The following is a 17,755-nucleotide window of genomic DNA, read 5'->3' on the forward strand; positions in this document are numbered from 1 at the left end:
TCGTCTGCAGAACCATAGCCCATGTGTTGTGAGGGCTGTTGGTGGGAGCGAGCTATGAACAGGGGAAGGCTGTGGCTTCCTGCTGATGAGCGTCTTGGCACGCTGCTGTGGTGGTCGTAGTCGAGAGAGCGGTGACTGTGTTTTTGCTTTTCTGCCGAGTTGGTTCTTGTGAAGAGGACGCGCTGGCGAGGATCGGTAACAAAGGACTGCCTGACCTGTCGGCGAGAAGCAAATGCGGAATGCTGCAAGTCGTCCTCTCTAGACGGCCGCTCGTCTGCAGCATCATAGTCCGTGTGTTGTGAGGGCTGTTGGTGGGAGCGAGCTATGAACAGGGGAAGGCTGTGGCTTCCTGCTGATGAGCGTCTTGGCACGCTGCTGGGGTGGTCGTAGTCGAGAGAGCGGTGACTGTGTTTTTGCTTTTCTGGAGTGCCTGTACTTTGGAGTGAGTCGTTTTGTTCTGTCATGCTCCCTGATTGGTCTTTTGTGAGGGCAGCTGGATTTGGTCGACCGTGTACTTCGTTTGCTAGGAATATGTTGGTCGTTGTGTGTATATATGTGTCGTACTTTTTTTTATTGGGGTCTTTGGGTTTGTCTTTCTCTGCGGTGTTGCTCAGGGACGTTTTACAGGGTCGTTTGTCAGCTACCATGCAATTAAGAGTATTGGTCACGGTATGGAGAACCGGTGTTTCACATGCATTTGGCTTTTGCGTCGAAGCCTCAAGTTGTCCAGCTTGTTGAGCATAGTTTTCTCCTCCCTGTGCATTGGATATGCCTGGTGATCTTGATAGGAGAGAACCCATCTGCCTTGGACTACTCTTTGAAATATCACTCGACCCGGTTTGTTGTTGTAAGTTTGTAGGATTTGCCTGTTTGTTTCCGTTCTGTTTGTCTAGTCGCTTACGCCCACTGGCATCATTGTTTGCTTGAAGCTCAGGGTGGTCCTGAATGCTATGCGCGGACAATAAGCTCAACTTTGGGGCTCTTGCGTGTGGATGGCCCTCAACCTGTGCTGCTACATTTTGAGAAAATCTTTCAGGCGAATTTAGTAGCGTCTTATGACTTTTCACAGAGTTGTTGCAACTGGTGGCAGCATCTGAGTGGTGAATCGCGCTAGCCATGTTCGGCGCATTAGGTTGGCGTGGTAAAGACCGTTTCTCATCGATTTCTGACGCCCTCGGCATTGCATAACCGGCAATCGAAGGGCGCTGATTAACTTCAGCTGCACGTGAATGCACATGGTCAGATGTATGGCAGGTCCCATTGTTGAAGGTGTAATCTACTGATCGGCAAGGTCCATATGAGCTACCGGATCGGGGGGAACTTCTGTGGGACGTTGCCGGCTGATCAACGCTTGAAGCGCACAAAGTCTCAAAGTCGGCCTGCACCCATTGAGGGGATCTACTATGTGTGCATGTATTCATACAATTGGTTGGCTTGCATTCTGTTGGCCGCGTGGAAGGGACTCGGTGTGTTTTGACAATTGCGACCAACTCTGCGTGTTCCAAAGTCCTCGTTGAGAGGGATACAAGCCCCTCTCCTGATACATCGCGCGAAGTATTGCACAACCTTTTGCAGTTTACTGGGTTCATAGTCGTGGCTCCTTTCCCTCTTTTTTGAATGCTAGGCAGCGTGCGGTGTCTGAGCTGGGAATCGTCCCTACCATCCCTCGATGAGGTACAAGGAACAAACAAGTCTAGCTCCTTTTGGATTACATCTGGTCTCCTCTGTCTAAAGCACCTACGCTGAAGTTTCAACCAGATGGATGCAGAGCTGCTCCTGAAGCGAGACCCCGTGGGGTCACAGAGTGGTGTAGAATGAGTGAGCATACTAAGGACCAGCCTTTTGTGACTGCAAGGCACTCCCTTGCACTGCAAACGCGGTAGGACTGCTTGGGCGTATTGTATTAATGCAATTTACCTGGCATGCTGGGGCCGCAGGCCCATGGCAGTTATAGTCACAGTTGCCTGGAATGGAAAGTAGAGTCCGGCGCTTCGTACAGCGCAGCTAGAGCAGTACTTGCAACGATAATCACCCATTATTTGAGAGGAATGGGGGGGGGGGGGAAATGCTTGGAGCCGTCCAAGTCAGGCCGTCGACTACAGACGCAGGCAGAGGCATCCACACTAGAAGAGCCGCCGGTCGGCGGCCGGGCAGCGCTTTTTGCAGTCTGCACCTCAATGCATGGCACATATGTGCTGTCTTCTTTCCCTCCGCGTGTTAAAAGACGCATGGACATCTGGAAGCAGCCAGCGAGGAGAGCGTTTCATCGCTGAATCCGGCGTTTCGGGGTGCGACGGTCCTGCGCATGCGCTGAGTGGCGAGACGCTATACTTTATCCGCGGGCAGACGTCCACTGCTGTCGCGCCCAAAGCTGATTTCTACCTCCAAAGAGTATCACGCGACTAGTCTGGATAGTCTCATGAAGCGGGCGTTGTGCTGAAAGAGGATGTTCCAGAGTGCCCCGGTGCGGCCTCTGGCCCTAGGCTTTTTTGTGGTCGTCAATGCTCTCTTGACCTTGTTGTGGTGGCGAGAAGTGCAAGTCGAAAGACACACTCTCCCAGATCCTTGCAGCTTCTCGCGAGTTCTAAGTCTGTCGCTCCCGCGGTCAGATTTCGACGTTGAAGAGCTCGCCCCCAATGAGCAAGAAGGGCAGGAGAACCCCTCTTCCGGGCTTTCTTGGGGGTCTTGCATCGTCTCAAGGAGTATCTTGAGACAGAGATGGCGTTGGAAGCAGCGTTCGGCGACTTCCTCGGCTACAGACACGCTCTTTGGAGCCTGCGGAGCGCCGTCAACACCTCCCGAGGAGCTGCTGCAGTGGACTGTGGCCCTCCGCATCGTGCCCCTCTGTATAGAAGCCCAGTCTGCTGCTCGAGACGTCTTCAGAACTCTGGCATCCATGGGCGATGCAGAGATTCCAACCGCGAATGGGCCCCCCGCTCACTGCGCCTCAATGGCTGTGGCCTCTGTGCTGGCAGCCGCAGGCGTAGAGGTACTGCCTTCGGGTTCAGGCAGCTCAAACGCGCTTCTGAACGTTTATTTGAACGCCGGATTGGAGCAGACGGATGCGTGTCCTCCCCTCTCTTCTGCATCAGATCTTGAAACAGCGGCTGCAGCCTACGCAGTAGCCGTTGAGCGAGTGTCTGCCGCCTTGCCAGAGACCAAAGTTGAACCTCCCGCGCTCCAGACACTGCGACTCCTCGTGTCTTCCGCCGAAGGGCTATCTGAAGGCCTGCCTATTCTCCACATTGGCTCTGATTCTTCCCTTGTGTTGCTTGTGCCGCGTACGGGCAACTCATCCGTGGACGCTGCAACCCAGAAAACTGCAGCCGAGGCAGTTATCCAAGCCTTAGGGCGTTGGATTCTTTCCCCTGCAGCTGTGAGCTTTCCGGCCGTGGGGAGCTGGCGAGTTCGCTTGTGGCTGCTTGGCGACGGTGTCTTCACCCCAACGGCCCCTTCCGCCTCCGACAACTCGAGAGCTGCAAAAGGCCAAAGGCTGCTGCATCCTCCACCGCAAGCCTTCGCCCCCGTCGGCGCTCCAACCCGCGAGGCAGCAGGTCGTTTGGAATGGGATGTCTCGAGAATCCTAAGAACTTCGCTTCGCGGCTTCTTGGAGGCGCTGAGCTCGCTGGTGGACCTCTCCTTCGCTTCGCAGGTACTCTTGCTAGGGATGAAAAAGAACGGGCTCTCTCGTGCAAGCGCATGCTTCGAGCGATTTGTAGCCGTACGTGCCTCAGTCGAAAGGGGTTTGCTGCGTACCCCAGAACCTCGTGCAGCTTGAAAAGGGATTGCGTTGCGCGCAATGCCGTGTGCCGCAGGTGGTCCCTCACAGCGGCCTGCAGGAGCTGGACTGGGCTCGCCTTAGCCAGCTGCTCTCAGGTAGTTCACAGGAAGCTGGGAAGAAGGCAGGCAGAGCAGAGGAAGCCGTGTTAGAGGAGACTCAACGACGGCTTCTCAACATCCAGGAACAGTGGGAGGCCGACCAGACCCCCTCTCCGTCCTCAAAAATCGTGAATCTGGGCATGTACAAGCCATCAGGGCAGCTTTTGAGTCTCCCGCCGCAGGAATTTACGCTTGCTGTGCCCTTTTGGGGGTTTCTGACGTTCGGAGCTCCTGCCAGTCAAACTGGCGAGTTTCAGAAGGACGGAACCAGTGCTGCTGCGTCTCCTCAGCCGCTGGACAGGCATGAGGCTGCGGCGCTAAGCGCCGCATGGATTGCACAGCTGCGCTCTCTGTTGGGCCTGCAACCCGAAAGCTTTCTTACAGACAGACGGCTGCCTGGTGCTGCTGAGGCTGCTGCTTCTTGCGCCATGCGCTCGGAGGGGCAGCATGCTGTCTGCGGCAAGCAGTGTGAAGATCAACGCTGCCAGTGGCGCCTACAGGCCGTGGACGCCTCCAAGGCCGTCTTTGGTCCAGACCAGCTAGCCGGTTCGCGTACTGCAGGCGCTGTGGAAGAATCTTCTTTAAAGCTGGCTAAGGCACTGCTCGTACATAGCGGCGCCAGCAGTGACCGTAAGGCTTTCGTGTATTTACACCCCAGCCCTCGGGGGATTACGGACTGGGAGCTGGGCGGTCTTGCGGCCGATATGCATTTTGCAATGATTAAACAGGCAGCAGAAAATGTTCGCGCGCTTTACAGCATCACCTCACTGCACACAGATATGCGCATCCCCGAGCACGTTGGACGAGCTATCAAGGTAGGCCTCTGTGCGGTTGGACCTTTGTGCGTCTCGCGGGAGGCGTTCATCAGCAAACCACAAGTGAAGAGAAGAGCACTCTTAACGCATTTATAGGGGGAGGCCCCGCGATAGTTAGGATGCCGCATGCGGTAATGCCATTTCTGGCTTATCGAAGGGTTCCCACGGCGTACCGAGGTATTAGGCAAAATGCGATAATGGTGCGCATGTGTGTATGTGTATGTGTGTGTATATGCATGTATGTACGTGCATGCGAGCGCCGCAGCACGTCCTGGATCAGCTCGAATGCAGTGTGGAGGCCTTGCGGCTGCGGCAGTGTGCTGGCTTGCCAGCAGCAGCGTTAGAGCTTTTGCAGCGGAGCAATGCGGATACTATATGCACCGCCGACAGTGTCTTTGATGGGTGCACTGGTGCATCAACAGGCTACCAATTAGATGAGGCCACGGCTTACAGACAGCTGGCGCTGCTTCTCGCCCGATCAGCACTGAGGGATTCCAGTGAGGTACGTCAGATGCTGAAGGCAGTAATCAAGACTTTTCGATGTTGAATACGTTCCGATGCCCCGCATTTTTGCGTGTGCAAAGGTATAAACGTTTTACCTAAACGTGCAAGGTGAAGACACTTATTTATACGCTTGAGGCCTTATATGCGTATTCTTTTGGAGCGATGCTTGCAGCTCTTGACCGATGGCAGTTTGGAGCCTGCACCTTTTTTCTCGTTGCATTTTAACCTGGCAATTCACATGCCCTTGATGCTCCCCTTCATTCTGCCCACGGTGGCTTCGATCATAAGGGCGACCAAGAGCATTGTCAAGAGGCGGAAGATTGTTTGACACCGCCAATGGGCTTCCGAGGGATCCTCCAGCGCGTATTACCACGCAGTATTATCCAAAGTTAAACACCACTTGTCGCATCCTCAGCCTCTTCGCAACCTTGTACTTCAGCACCAATTATCGGGGTATTTCAGCGGTTCGTGGAACAGCAGCTGCTTTGGCTTGACGGGTAGTGCTGCAGCGCCAGCATCATGGCTGCTAGCCGCATCCGTCGAAATTTTGCTGGTCCTTTTCACAGTGTACAAGTGCTTTAACAGCCGTAGGAATTGCTTTTGCCATCCAAGTATAAAGTTCCCTTGGCAAAGCACATTTCAGGAAGCGGATGACGTCTTTTGGCTGTATTTGCGACGCCGCGTTGGCTCAATAGATTTGCCATCTCTGTGGGTTGCTGAGGTAGTCATTTGCGCATTACTGGGCGTCAGCCAAGTCCATGCTGGCTCTGGAATGATGATCTCAGGCAGCCTCTTGGCTTTTTAAATTACCAAGTGGCTGGCATATAGTCTTCTAATCTCAGCTTAAAGTCCATCTGAGTTTAGTTGTCTATCTCATTGTGGGATACTTTACAAAGCCAACTGCACATTGTCGCGTGTCCTCCCACGGGTGCTTTTGCAATTGCCTCATGCGTGATGCAGTATACTGCTGTTACATTCATGTAGGACTGCATATTTGGCAAACAGTCGGGGCTGTCCTGGAGCCAGATGCTTTCTTCTGCAGGCATTTTGCAACGGCATTCTTGCATGGTTCGTTAAAGTGGCATGAGGTGCCATATTATAGTTTGGACTCACCTTATCTAATCGTTTTATGTAGCAATGCTGGTTCGCATGTCCACTTGCTTATATACGCTTGAGGCATTAGGACTGTGTAGCATGCCTGTTTGGTGGGCATCTAGGTCAGTTTCCACCTTGGTATTTACAGCACCGCCACTGTCTCAGGAAGGAGTGTGTGGGCGCGCATAACCGAGGGCCCACGCGAGCTTTAAAGGCAATATCCAAGAAACGTTGGTATGTGCTACGCATGATTGCTGTATATCTGTTACCTTTACCTGCGCGAAAGAATGCACATTTGACTCCTGGTGGTAATCATTCAGCAAGCACGAGGTGTATTTGGGCAACGTTTATGGATAGGAAGACAAAAAGCAGGTCAACGATGTTAGCCACATGGTCAATACCCTTTAGGACAAGGAAACATTCGCACGCATGAACAGATTTGAGGGATGCATGTAGGATAGGTTACAAAATAATTTGCAGGAGTTTGTTAATATAGATTTAGCGCCCTGCGTGACTTTCCAGCTTAAATTTCTCACCCCAGCAAGCGAAATCCTGCAGAATAGTACCATGTGAAGCCAATTTTATGGACGTTGTCGTCCCTACTTTGGAGTAAACAGACATAGCTATTGCTTGTACACACAAGCTGAACGGTCCACTATAACTCTCCACTGTCCACCAACTCTAGAGGATGCGATGATTTCTGCCATTTGTATCATAAGCTCCAGCCGCCTATTATTGGCAGGGTCTGTAGGGAGGACATTTAGTGAAGTCCAGTAGTTGTCCTCTACGAAGACGACGCACCCAGGAATCACCGAATTAGGTATATGGCCTGAAGCTGTTCTGTCAGAGCTAGTAGCATTTACTTCCGCCTGTGTGCAGTACAACTGTAGCGCTCCACCTATGTCAACGTTGGGAGACATATAAATCCAGACTCCCTACAGACTTGAAAACACCGCTGAGTGCTTCCTCTAAGAACATCCACATTTCCCTGCCGACGCCTCCCGGAGTTCCCGCCATGAGGGAAGGGGGGCAGCTAGGTTGCATGTGTGTATCTGCACCCTCTACGCGTTCCGACAAGTCACAGCTAGTTGCACATAAAATATACCTCACGTGCACACAATATTGCATCTTCTAGTGTCGATGTGACAATTAGGTACAATCAATAAGGTATGTGAATTGGTAATCAATTAATCAATTGGTCACCCATTATTATCTAGATATAACTGGTGTACAAAAGAGTACCTAAGTGTAGTTTTTCCGGCTAATATTCCTTCTTCACCCCTTTCCCGGCATTTCGAAAAACACGCCCGAGTGCTCCGTACCAATGCATTGCAATTAACTGCATGCAGTGCAGGGAAAGTTACCCTAACGTCATTCCCCATGTAGAAGAAACTGGAAAAATAAAAAATTTAGAATAGTAAATGCATGCAATAAGGGCAAAAAGAGGAATCGACGGTATGAAGGAGAACTACGCTAGCCAGCAACGAACGAGGTATCATACCAACAGTATCGTTGTGGCGCGACCGCTGGCTGTTCAAAGCGCTGGAATATGTGGGCCTTTCGCCGTAAGTGACCCGAAAGCAAGTGGGATTTGCAAATTGAAGCCAAATGCACACAAAAGCAGTGGATCCGCGCCTCGTAGCATCCATAAAGCATAGTCGACTCCAACTCGAAAGAGGCACGAGGAAGAAAGTACAGACAGCACACCTGAGAGCGCCTGCGGACGGATCAGAGTAAACAGTACACCTTTATAATAATACCTGGAAATTTTAAGCATTACTTATAGATGCAGATAAGAATCCCAGGCAAACTATGTGCCCGGGAGGGACAAATGTCAAGGACTGCAGAAAATATTGTCCACAGCAACTAAGCAAACAGATACACAAAAATTATCCCACAGGCAGCGAAACCCGCATTTCGTCAAGTATTTGGGTACACATCTCTATATATATCTCAACCGAAGCGACTTTTGTGTAGTGCGTCCTTGGCGCTCAAGAGTCCTAGAACCCAGCACCTAAGCGACTTCTGTGAATCGTCCGCCTCTACATGGGTCCCCCGCGTGTGTGACAAAGGCACTGGAAATCTCGGGAGCTTGGAAATTCTCCAAGAAAACGTGATCGGTATTGCTCTAGCTCCACAAACTTCAGGGATATCAGTAAAGCCAGAACACTGACTGGCGAGAGAATCACAAAAGGGCCAGCCACCTGGCCACAAGCTTCTTTCTGTGGTCACCTCAGGTGCAACTAAGCCTGCCAATACACCAGAACCAAAGCTTTAAACTGGAAATAGACGTTTGACCGCTGCCCATCGTATCTTCGTTATCGTATCTTCGTGCTTGTGTCTGTTAAGCTTCGCATATACGTTTGCGTGCATTAGCCAGCTGCTCTCTGACTCCCTTCGTTGCGAAGAATGGCTGCTGACCCCGGATTACCAGGTTTAGGCCCGGATCGGGAAGTTGCTTCTTATGTAGACAATGGACGAGGGAGGGCAACGGGTATACGGGTGCATATAATCGGTTTATAATAAACCTTTCGGGTAGACCAGGGTATTGATTTGTCGTAACGTAAACCCAGTCAGCACAGGAAAGGGACTCAAGCCGAGCAATTGGATTTCTCTGAGCAGAGAGTCGCAAATACTACGGAGGAGTACGATTGATGCACTCCGCCTACCTGCTTCAGTGCTTCGCAGTAGTCATGTTGTCGTCAAAGCGCAGGCCAGAAGCAAAGGCACGAAGGAGCCAACTGATGGACTTCGAAAGTTTAAGCGTTATGGCACTCTAGGGGTATCTGTCATGCTTTCGGACATGAAGTAGGAATAATTAAGCGACTTCGTGCGCCGCCACAGAGCTAGAGCAAGGGATGAAATGGGCATATTTGCTGTGGCTGTCGAAGAAAACGTAGATGCTATCTTGATCTTGATATCCGGCGGTCCAGCACAAGAGTACACAGTCAGACAAGCACAACTCGGATCAGGAACTGGAAGGCTTTGCACAATGCTGGGTTGAAGAGAGTTTTGCGAAATGACCTGCGGACAATGTGGCCACGATAATGCATACCCCTTTACCGCGAACGGCGTCCCAGGCCATCAAAAGGACCGTCAGAGCTTTTCACTATGGTATGAGTCACACCATTGCTCAGACAGACGTGGCCACTTGGTTTGCCCGAAGCGGAGACGGAATGCACAGACGACAGAGTTTTGCCTTGCTTCAAAGAGCAGCAGGCGTCGGGCTACGTCATAGTGCTTCCCTCTTCTGACATTCTAAAGTTTTACATCAGTAGTGGATTCATGGGTGTCACAAGCATTGGACAAGCAATTTCGACAGACATCATGTGTCTCTACAGACCAGCGCAGTTGTGGTGCACAATGATGACTTCTTTGGCACACAATCCTTCTGGGACTTCAACGTAAACACGCATGCAACATCTTCGTTTCTGCACCAACACAGAAATATGCTGGAAAAAAGCACTACCCGATTCCTCAATTCTCCCTGTGTCAAGAAATAATTTTGCCTGCTACCCTAGCTCTTTTTCATGCTGTGGGGGCTTCAGACATCGCAGAATATGGCTTGATGCTAACCCGTTGATTAGCTTAGTACATAGTGCTAGGTCACCAGCAGGTGGCAAGCCTGCTGGCAGCTCATCATGATTTTGTATACCCTTGAATTTCCACCTTGGTGTCGTTTCCCAATACGACAGTCTCTCCGCTGCAACCTCATTCGAGTGTCTTAATATGGGACCAGTCGCAAAGCCTTGGAGACATGATGCACGATCGATCCGTCTTCCCTTACTGCGCTGCTGAGCCCCCGGGGTAAAGACTTCGCTTCACCCTGCTGACCTAAGAAATCTACTACGCTTACCATTGATAAGATGAAGGTTTTAGAGGAGAGCAAATTCTTTTTTACGCTTGTAAACACACTAATCTCCACAGCCTGCAGCTGTGGCCCCATGGGCACCCACTTCGGTCTTCTAATCTAAAGGCTGCGAATCGCGATCCCGCCATAGGCGCTTTCCATCAAAAATAGCTCTTTGACACCCGAAGTGCTCCACCTCCTCAAGTCAGCCCTTTCCTGTGCCAGACCCTCAGAAATCCCGCGACGTTTTGACTCGAGGTATTCTATACCTCTTGCCTGTTCAGCTGTGCACAAGTACCATGACTTTCTCTGCATGACCCTGCTATGGGTCACGCATGGCGTACATAGAATTGCGTCATAGAGCATCGATCTTAAGTGGAAGCCTCGGAGCTCGCTGCCAGGACCTAAGTTCGATTTTGAGCAGCTTTTCCCTGCAACAATTTTGACAATATTTGTGCTCTCCCGCCTGTTAGCAAACCTGAGTTCTAGGGCCTGCGCTATTGAGCACCCGTTAGTGTGCACCGTCTCTCCAACCAGCCCTCTTCATAACCATTGCCAAGCAACGATAGCTGCTCTCAATCTCTGATGATTTCGTATCAGGGCAGCATGGGCTGGTGGCGGGTATATACATTGCCGCTGTTCATTCCACAGTCCTCCTTCGCTGCACGGCGGCCTGCTTGGGCGGCATTCTGCGTCCCAGATGTTCTTGTTTGTTTACCGAGCAGCCTGTATCCACTGGGCCCAGTCCGTTTTGAGCCCCTTTTGTGTGGAAAAAGGTTTCAGGGGTCTGACAGTGTTTTGGCTGTCGGTTCTTTCTTCGAAATCGTCGAGACAACGCGTCCCCACCAACCGCACCGTGCAGCAGCGCCTGCAGAGCAGCCTTCCTGCCGTAGCTGCCTGCACCTGCCACATCATATCAGTGCTCGTATCATGTGTGCTTTCCTCCTTCAATGTAAAATTGCGTAGGGGAGGGTTTCCACGCTAGAACTGGGCTGTTCTTTACTGAGTCGCGCTGTGGTCGCATGCCAGCCCCAATCGCTTGCGAATGGCTTCGCGTTTGCACTGACCTTCGATGCTCTCCTAGAGGATGATTCCTTGCATCGCTAGCATCTAGTAGTCACTGAAGTGCTATCTTTTAAATTTTCACTGTCCTGTGAGCGTTTGGGGGCTCCCTGACCTTTTATTGCTGGGTTGCCCGGACAGGTTTTTTTGAAAACGCGAGCGCAACTTCGTGTGCCACACTCACAGCCATGGCTCGGTGTTTTAGAAAAAAAACTCCGAAGCAAGCTACCGGCATGCTACATGCTATCGTCCATTTGCTTGTAAGCTATAATGAAGCCTAGCGCGGCTTTACATCAGCACTTGACCGTCCTGGTGTTACTAGCGCATGCATTCCAAGTTGCTTTATCACAGATTGATGTAAATCCTGCCGATAATGATGAAGGCCGCGAGCAGACGCTCAACGGAGTGGGCGAGCAGTCGCATCTTGAAGGACCAGGATTAGAGGTCGCTGGACACTCAGGACCTGCGAAACCGCAGGCTCCGGAGGATGAAATACCGGAAGGCCTTCCTCGTTATAACAATGAGATTAAAAGTGGAATAGCATTTGATCCGATGGGAGCCGATGCTCCTATTGTGGAGGGAGAAAGCTCTTCCCCAAGCAGACGGAACAAGAAGGACAAGCGTGTGAAAGGGACTAGTCGATCCCACTTGCATGACAGCCATGAAGATTCCCCGGAGCTGTACTCGCGCGAAGACTCTTTGCTGACCCTGTCAAGTGACTCATATGCCGTAAGACGCCCTGGTGTCCCCATCTTTGTGTCGAAACGGGTGGCGCTTTTCACGGTGTCTGCAATTTTACTTCTGGTGTGGGTGGTACACCAGATAAGCTTATACAACCGCGCCGCGGCAAATTTGACATTGCTGCAGAGTAATTATAAGCAGCTTATCTCGCAGCTGGAAAAGTTGAGTGCCGCAGCCGAAAGCCCACAGGCCACCTCGAGCCATTCAAGTGGTGCGCGTATACCTTCACGACCGGAGGAACAGCCCGTTGCACACCCTAGTCCAGAGCTAAAAGAAGACGTATGGAACGCTAAAAATCTGGCCGAACTGAGTGCCGTTCGCTCCCGGATCGCCAATCTGCAGCAGAAGATTGAAGATCTTAGTCGGGCAGCTGCCGACGGCCATGGAGTAGGGGAGACAGCAGGTATGAGATTTCCCGTGTTTATTACGGACTCCGAAGCGCAACTTTTGAGTCTACGACTGGAGGCCACCATGAGAAGCTTAGAGAAGCAGCGCAAAGACTTAGAGGAAATCGTGAGTTTGAAGGAGAAAATCAAAATCAACGAGGATATCATGAAGCGCGGCGTAACTCAAGTTTTGGCACCGGTTGCGGACCTGGGTCTATCAGGGGCGATGAGAGACTTAGTTATACTTGAAAAGGCTTTCGCGGATATTCATGATTCGGAAAAGGTCGCTCAGGTGAGGGAACTGAAGGAGAAGCTGACTGGAGCGATTCAAGGTATGATAAGGGCCTGCCCACAGACCCCAGGCCTGGCTGAGGCGTCCCTTTGGATTGAGAAAGGCAAGCTACTAGAGCAGCTTGACGAGAGGAAAAGAGATGTTGAGGCATGGCGCAAAAGCATTGAATCCGGATCTATGTCAGTGGTTCCACGCGTAGCGTCTGCTGTCCGGACGTCTGCCCATATGATAAAGCAGGCTGCTGGCTCCCTCCTCTTTGGGCAGGGAGACGGTGTGCAAGCTCAGATCAACAAGGAGGTGGCCATGCGGGATGCGACTCTGGCTCGTGCGAACGAGAAAAAAGCGGAAGATGATACGCTTGCTATGCTGGAGAGGAAGCTAAGGGCTGTCAAAGGTGAGCTGCAAGCCGAGGAGGCGTTGGCACATCTGCATCATTCTGAAAAGGAAGTGTTCAAGAAATGGCTTGATCAAAAATCATCCAAGGCGGTGAAGACACTAGAATCTGTTATCACCTCTCTCAGCCTCCTTAAGCTAGACGAGTCAAACTTACACAGTATGCCCGGTAGCTTGTACATTTCATACATTTCTGCCCATGAAGCTGCCACGGATGCAGCAACCGCTGCATTGAGCTATTTATCAAAGGGTTAGTTCTTCCGCAGATTGCGCACACACGACTCTTCAACTGGCCTAAGAATATCATACATGGATGCTCTACAGGTTACGAAGGCCCTCGCATGCATCATTAGAAGCGCACACCTCGTGTCACTCCCTAGTACTCAACCGCAGCCACCTTCTAGCTTTGTGCGCCATTAACGTCTGTGTCCATTCCATCGATCGGCGGTGGCAGGTGCTGCAGGGTGTTCTGACGCGTATGCGAAATCTTTCACGGGCTGAATACCCCTACCACTCATAACACAGATGTCAGGGTAGGGCCCTAGACTTGTTGGTGTTTTTAAGGCTATGGAGCTCTTGATTCTTACGCCCCCACTGCCAGCCTGACACTAGGGTAGTTCTACGTAGTCTATGGCATTGTCCTGTATTTCGCAAGGGCTGTCTCTCATTTCTATGCGGCACGCGTTTGTGGGCACTGAGAAACATTTAAAAGGTATCTTAGGAATTGTCCTGCTTCAAAAAGACGTTGAATTGCCGATGATGACTTTCCGTCCCCCACCAAGTCACCGGCTATCCGTCCGATGGCCGACAGCCTGTCGGCAATTTTGCATTCATACTAACAGCGTACCGCTGAGCGGAGCACATTCTGCTTTAATCCGTCAGTTTAGTCTAAAACATACAGTTCCTCACATTTGGGCTAGGGCTACGGTTCGGTAGAGACACTGAGCAACTTCTGGCTCTCCTCTTCCAAGTCCACGCGTTGGAAGCGATCCGCGCCCGAGTCTAGTTCCTTTTTTGTCTGTTTGTTAAAAAGACCGCAGAGAGCCGAAGTGGCGAAAAATGCCAGGAAAATGAAGATAATTTGCGCTCCCATGGCGTGCAGGCTCGCAAAGTTGAGGATCAGTACTTTCTGCCTTGCACCGACTTCCAAGATTAGGCGTTTACTGAGCATCACCAGCAATGTGACAGCCAGAGGGAGTACAAGCACAGTTATAATGGCAGATAAGAGGGCGAAAAAGGGTGCACCAGCAGCACTGCCGGCCAAGGCACTGATGGCTGCAAAAAATGCTGTGATGCCCTCTACAAGAAAGATGATGCCCATTTGGTTCATTTTTACCATTGGGTCATCTGAAATTTTAACCCAAAATATGCTTAAGTCTAGAATTGTAATTGCCAAGCAAAACAGACTCCAGAGTACAGCTCCATGTTCCAGAGAAAGGCCGACTCTCCAGTTACCAATGCGACTCATTTTCAGGCTCCTTTCAGACAAAATTTCAGTCTTTTTCTGCGGCGAAACAAGCTCCTCAAAAGACTTCCCCTCAAACCCGGTTCCTCCAGCGGCGTAAACATTCCCTAATGATGCATAAATCTTCGTCATTGGCACAGCCGTTAGAATGACATAGAGCAAGTCCACATTACCCCATACCACCAATTCGCCCACAGTGGCGTTTACTGAAAGAAGCATGATACCAAAGGCCGTCCACAAGTAAAGTAGAAGAATCAAGCCAACAAAGGAGCTGCAAATATTAATCCAAGCCAAAACGTAGGCCACTCTCCGTGATTTTAAGCAGAGAGCAATGTCCGTAAGAACACTGACCATCAAGAAGATAATGGCGAGGGAAAGAAAGCCAACACGCAAAGCCGATGCAACTGCTGTGCTACGTTTTGCATAGGCTTCTACTGCAGCCTCAGTTAAGCTTCTTTTCCACGGGAAGACATTCAAGAACAGCAAGAGGTTCCATGCTCCGGCGACAGCGAGAATGAAGGAATGCGTCCACGCCGCCGCTCCTAGAGAGAGGCAATACCTCCACGGCTCTCTCTTTGAACACATCGTTACCATTTGTATTGCATTTCAAGAACATGTAAGTGGTAGAGAAGGCAGCGGTCGTGATGTGGAAACAACCGCGAGCTCCGTTCCTTTCGGTGAAAATCCCAGGTTGGGACACAAAATGAGAAAGGGAGCAAACAAAATATCCACCAAATCAGAAAGGCTTCTGTTGTACAAAGCCCTGATACTCTGGCAGTTCAAGGGTGCACGTTACTACTAATCCTTGCAAGTCATCCGACATTTGGAGCCCCAGAGGCGGCAGTGCCGGCGCTTGGCGGCTCGGGGGGCACAATCGGTTGGCGGTCTTGTGCCCAGTCCGGTATTCAACAGGTGATGGAGAGACATAACCAAATTTTTCTGGTTTTGCTGACAAGTCTGTATTCTAAATATTTACATGGTGGCATGAAGTTGTCTGTCAGCGCCGTCGCCTCTGAACGGCCCGGTGAAGTCGAGCCACTTGGGGGAGGCGCAGCTATTCCCATGAGCGCCAGTCGCAGGCAGGGCTCCAAAATGCATCAAGCGAATACAGGTGTGTATAATCTAAAACTGCATGCTAAATCTGCGTGAGCCCCAAAGTATCGCAGGTCACACCATCATCAACTTCTTAGGTCGAGGGACAACAGAGAAGAGATTTTGCAGTGGGCGGAGCGAGAGGAAGCTGGCCACAACTTTGTTTAATCCACTATCACTGCCTTTCCATTTGAAGAACGCAGTGCCTGAGAAGTACACATCGAACCGAAGACTGCTTCCAGGGGAACCAGGCAAGGAGGAAAACTGCACTACGTTATCGTGTTGGCTAGGAGCGGTTCCCAACCATGATATCAAAGAAATTTTCGAGCTGTTGAATGCTTGCTGCCAGATATATCCTTCCTTTCCTTGCCTGTTCCCCATAGTGTTCCGACGCGAGGGGAGACAGGAAGCAGGTTGCTGCGTGCTCTAAGTACTCTTAGCCTTCGCACTCATTTGTGCATCGTACCTAAGTGTAAAAAAACATAGCATTCATTCTTATGGAATGGGAGCAGCCAGACTGCCCAACAAATGTCATTTTCCAAAAGCCAAATCATCCAGAAAAAACTTGACTAGATACCAAGAATACCTGTTTGAGCGAAGAGTACCCCTGTAGCTGGTGCCGCTACAGGAATGAGAGTTACCGTATAGAGAACTATGTCAATTTCTGTAGTCGCAGGTAGCTGTACCTACTGACTGTCTGTGTTGGCTTCCCTTGACAAAACAGGGCTCCAATTAAGTACAAAGTGGACTTTGCCAATGTTAGTACGTCCGCAGCCCCTCCGCAAACGTATCACTGACAGCAAATCATATTCCTGCCGTTTGCCACGGTTAGACCTGTCAGCATACGTAAATAGACGAAAGTCTGATGTCGATATGGACGGGATGGCTTCACAGGCCCGGCATTTCTGTATAAAAGGGCACCTAAGGGACAGTCAAAGCTGCAAACTGTGGGCATCTTGCCTTTAAGAATCTCCTCACGAGTATCTTAGTTAGGTCTTTAAATATACTGACTTTCTATACCACCAATTGCTCCTTTTGACTTATAGTAGAGCGAATTTCGGTATATCTGTTTGAGCAGCATGTGACGGAACAATTAACATGTGCATTGCTAATTTGAGGTTTTTCCAGAAACCCTTAAATACACTCTAGCTCTGATTAACTACACTTCTTTTTGCTATAGGAAGACCGGCAGTCCGCTGATGCACTTCGGGACCACTTCCGGAAAGTGTAGTAGTCTACTGTTCTCGCGAGGGCCCCACAGGAGGTTGTGTTCAGCTTTATAGAGGACAGAGCAGAGACATGGAAGTTGACAAAAGCATGTATGAATTTTTCTTGCACATCAGTAAATACTGATCTATCCAATTGCAGCCGATGCACAAGTCACTGCGCTCCAGGTACAACCGTTTACATGGAGTGAGTTCAAGTGAGCCTCTCATACTCAGAACACCAGATTTAATATGCGCGCTTGTCTAGTAACATATCTTTAGCTGATTGGGCCCAAAATACCGCAGTTAGCTGCGCACTGTTGCATCATCAGAAAGCCCATGCCCGCTGTCCCCTGTCGTCGCGTCCTTCTTTGCGCTCGCTAAAATTTCCCACACGCTCCTCAAAAAGAGCTCTTGTAGGGATCATAAACATACTGGGACATTCATGAAGCGCATATAATTTTATTTGCTTGCCAGTGATACAATACGACAAAGCAAACCCTCGAAGAATAGTTCTTTGGCATTTGGCATTGTGCCTGGATTAATGCCGACTCACAAGAAAATATTAGAAAGTAATCATTTCAAAGGGTGTAGCCCGCAGTCTACAGAAGCAATTTACGCTCTTGCTATCTTGTGGAAATGACGCAGGAAAAAGAAAGCAATGCAGTGGCAGTCGTTTCACTGCCTGCCGCAGCAAGCGGCGTTCTCTTCCTTTTAATAAACCCCAATGGCACCAAAACAAAGTGCAGCGCCTTGTGACTAGCTACAGAGTTGCTTCTGTAAATGGCTACCTTGCTTGCTGGATTTGGCGTCACCAAGTGTCAACCAGGACAACAGGTAGCTTTCATGACCAACGCCGAGAAAAAGCGGCATGCGCAGCCGCCGTGGGGCCGCGTTGCACAGCACATACTTGCCGCCTTGAATTCTAGAAACAGAAAGTCACTGAATGCTGCAGCGCGAGCAGCACTTGCTTCCG

At 50.6% G+C, this 17,755-nt stretch overlaps 2 protein-coding genes across 2 annotated transcripts; one reads left to right on the top strand and one right to left on the bottom strand.

Moving 5' to 3' along the window:
- Window positions 1-2,446: 2,446 nt before the first annotated feature.
- Window positions 2,447-5,526, top strand: LOC34618463. The gene is made up of 4 exons (XM_022731790.2): window positions 2,447-3,652; window positions 3,816-4,694; window positions 4,960-5,196; window positions 5,371-5,526. The coding sequence occupies exons 1-4, from the start codon at window positions 2,447-2,449 to the stop codon at window positions 5,524-5,526; spliced, it is 2,478 nt and encodes an 825-aa protein (XP_022586434.2).
- A 7,907-nt stretch (window positions 5,527-13,433) lies between these two features.
- Window positions 13,434-15,067, bottom strand: LOC34618465. Its single transcript, XM_022731792.2, has 2 exons — window positions 13,958-15,067; window positions 13,434-13,625 (listed from the first exon to the last, which is right to left on the bottom strand). The coding sequence occupies exons 1-2, from the start codon at window positions 15,065-15,067 to the stop codon at window positions 13,434-13,436; spliced, it is 1,302 nt and encodes a 433-aa protein (XP_022586436.2).
- Between the last annotated feature and the right edge of the window lie 2,688 nt (window positions 15,068-17,755).

The sequence above is a fragment of the Cyclospora cayetanensis genome, unplaced genomic scaffold (assembly GCF_002999335.1).
Source record: "Cyclospora cayetanensis isolate NF1_C8 unplaced genomic scaffold, CcayRef3 CcayRef3_contig_193, whole genome shotgun sequence".
Lineage (NCBI taxonomy): Eukaryota > Apicomplexa > Conoidasida > Eucoccidiorida > Eimeriidae > Cyclospora > Cyclospora cayetanensis.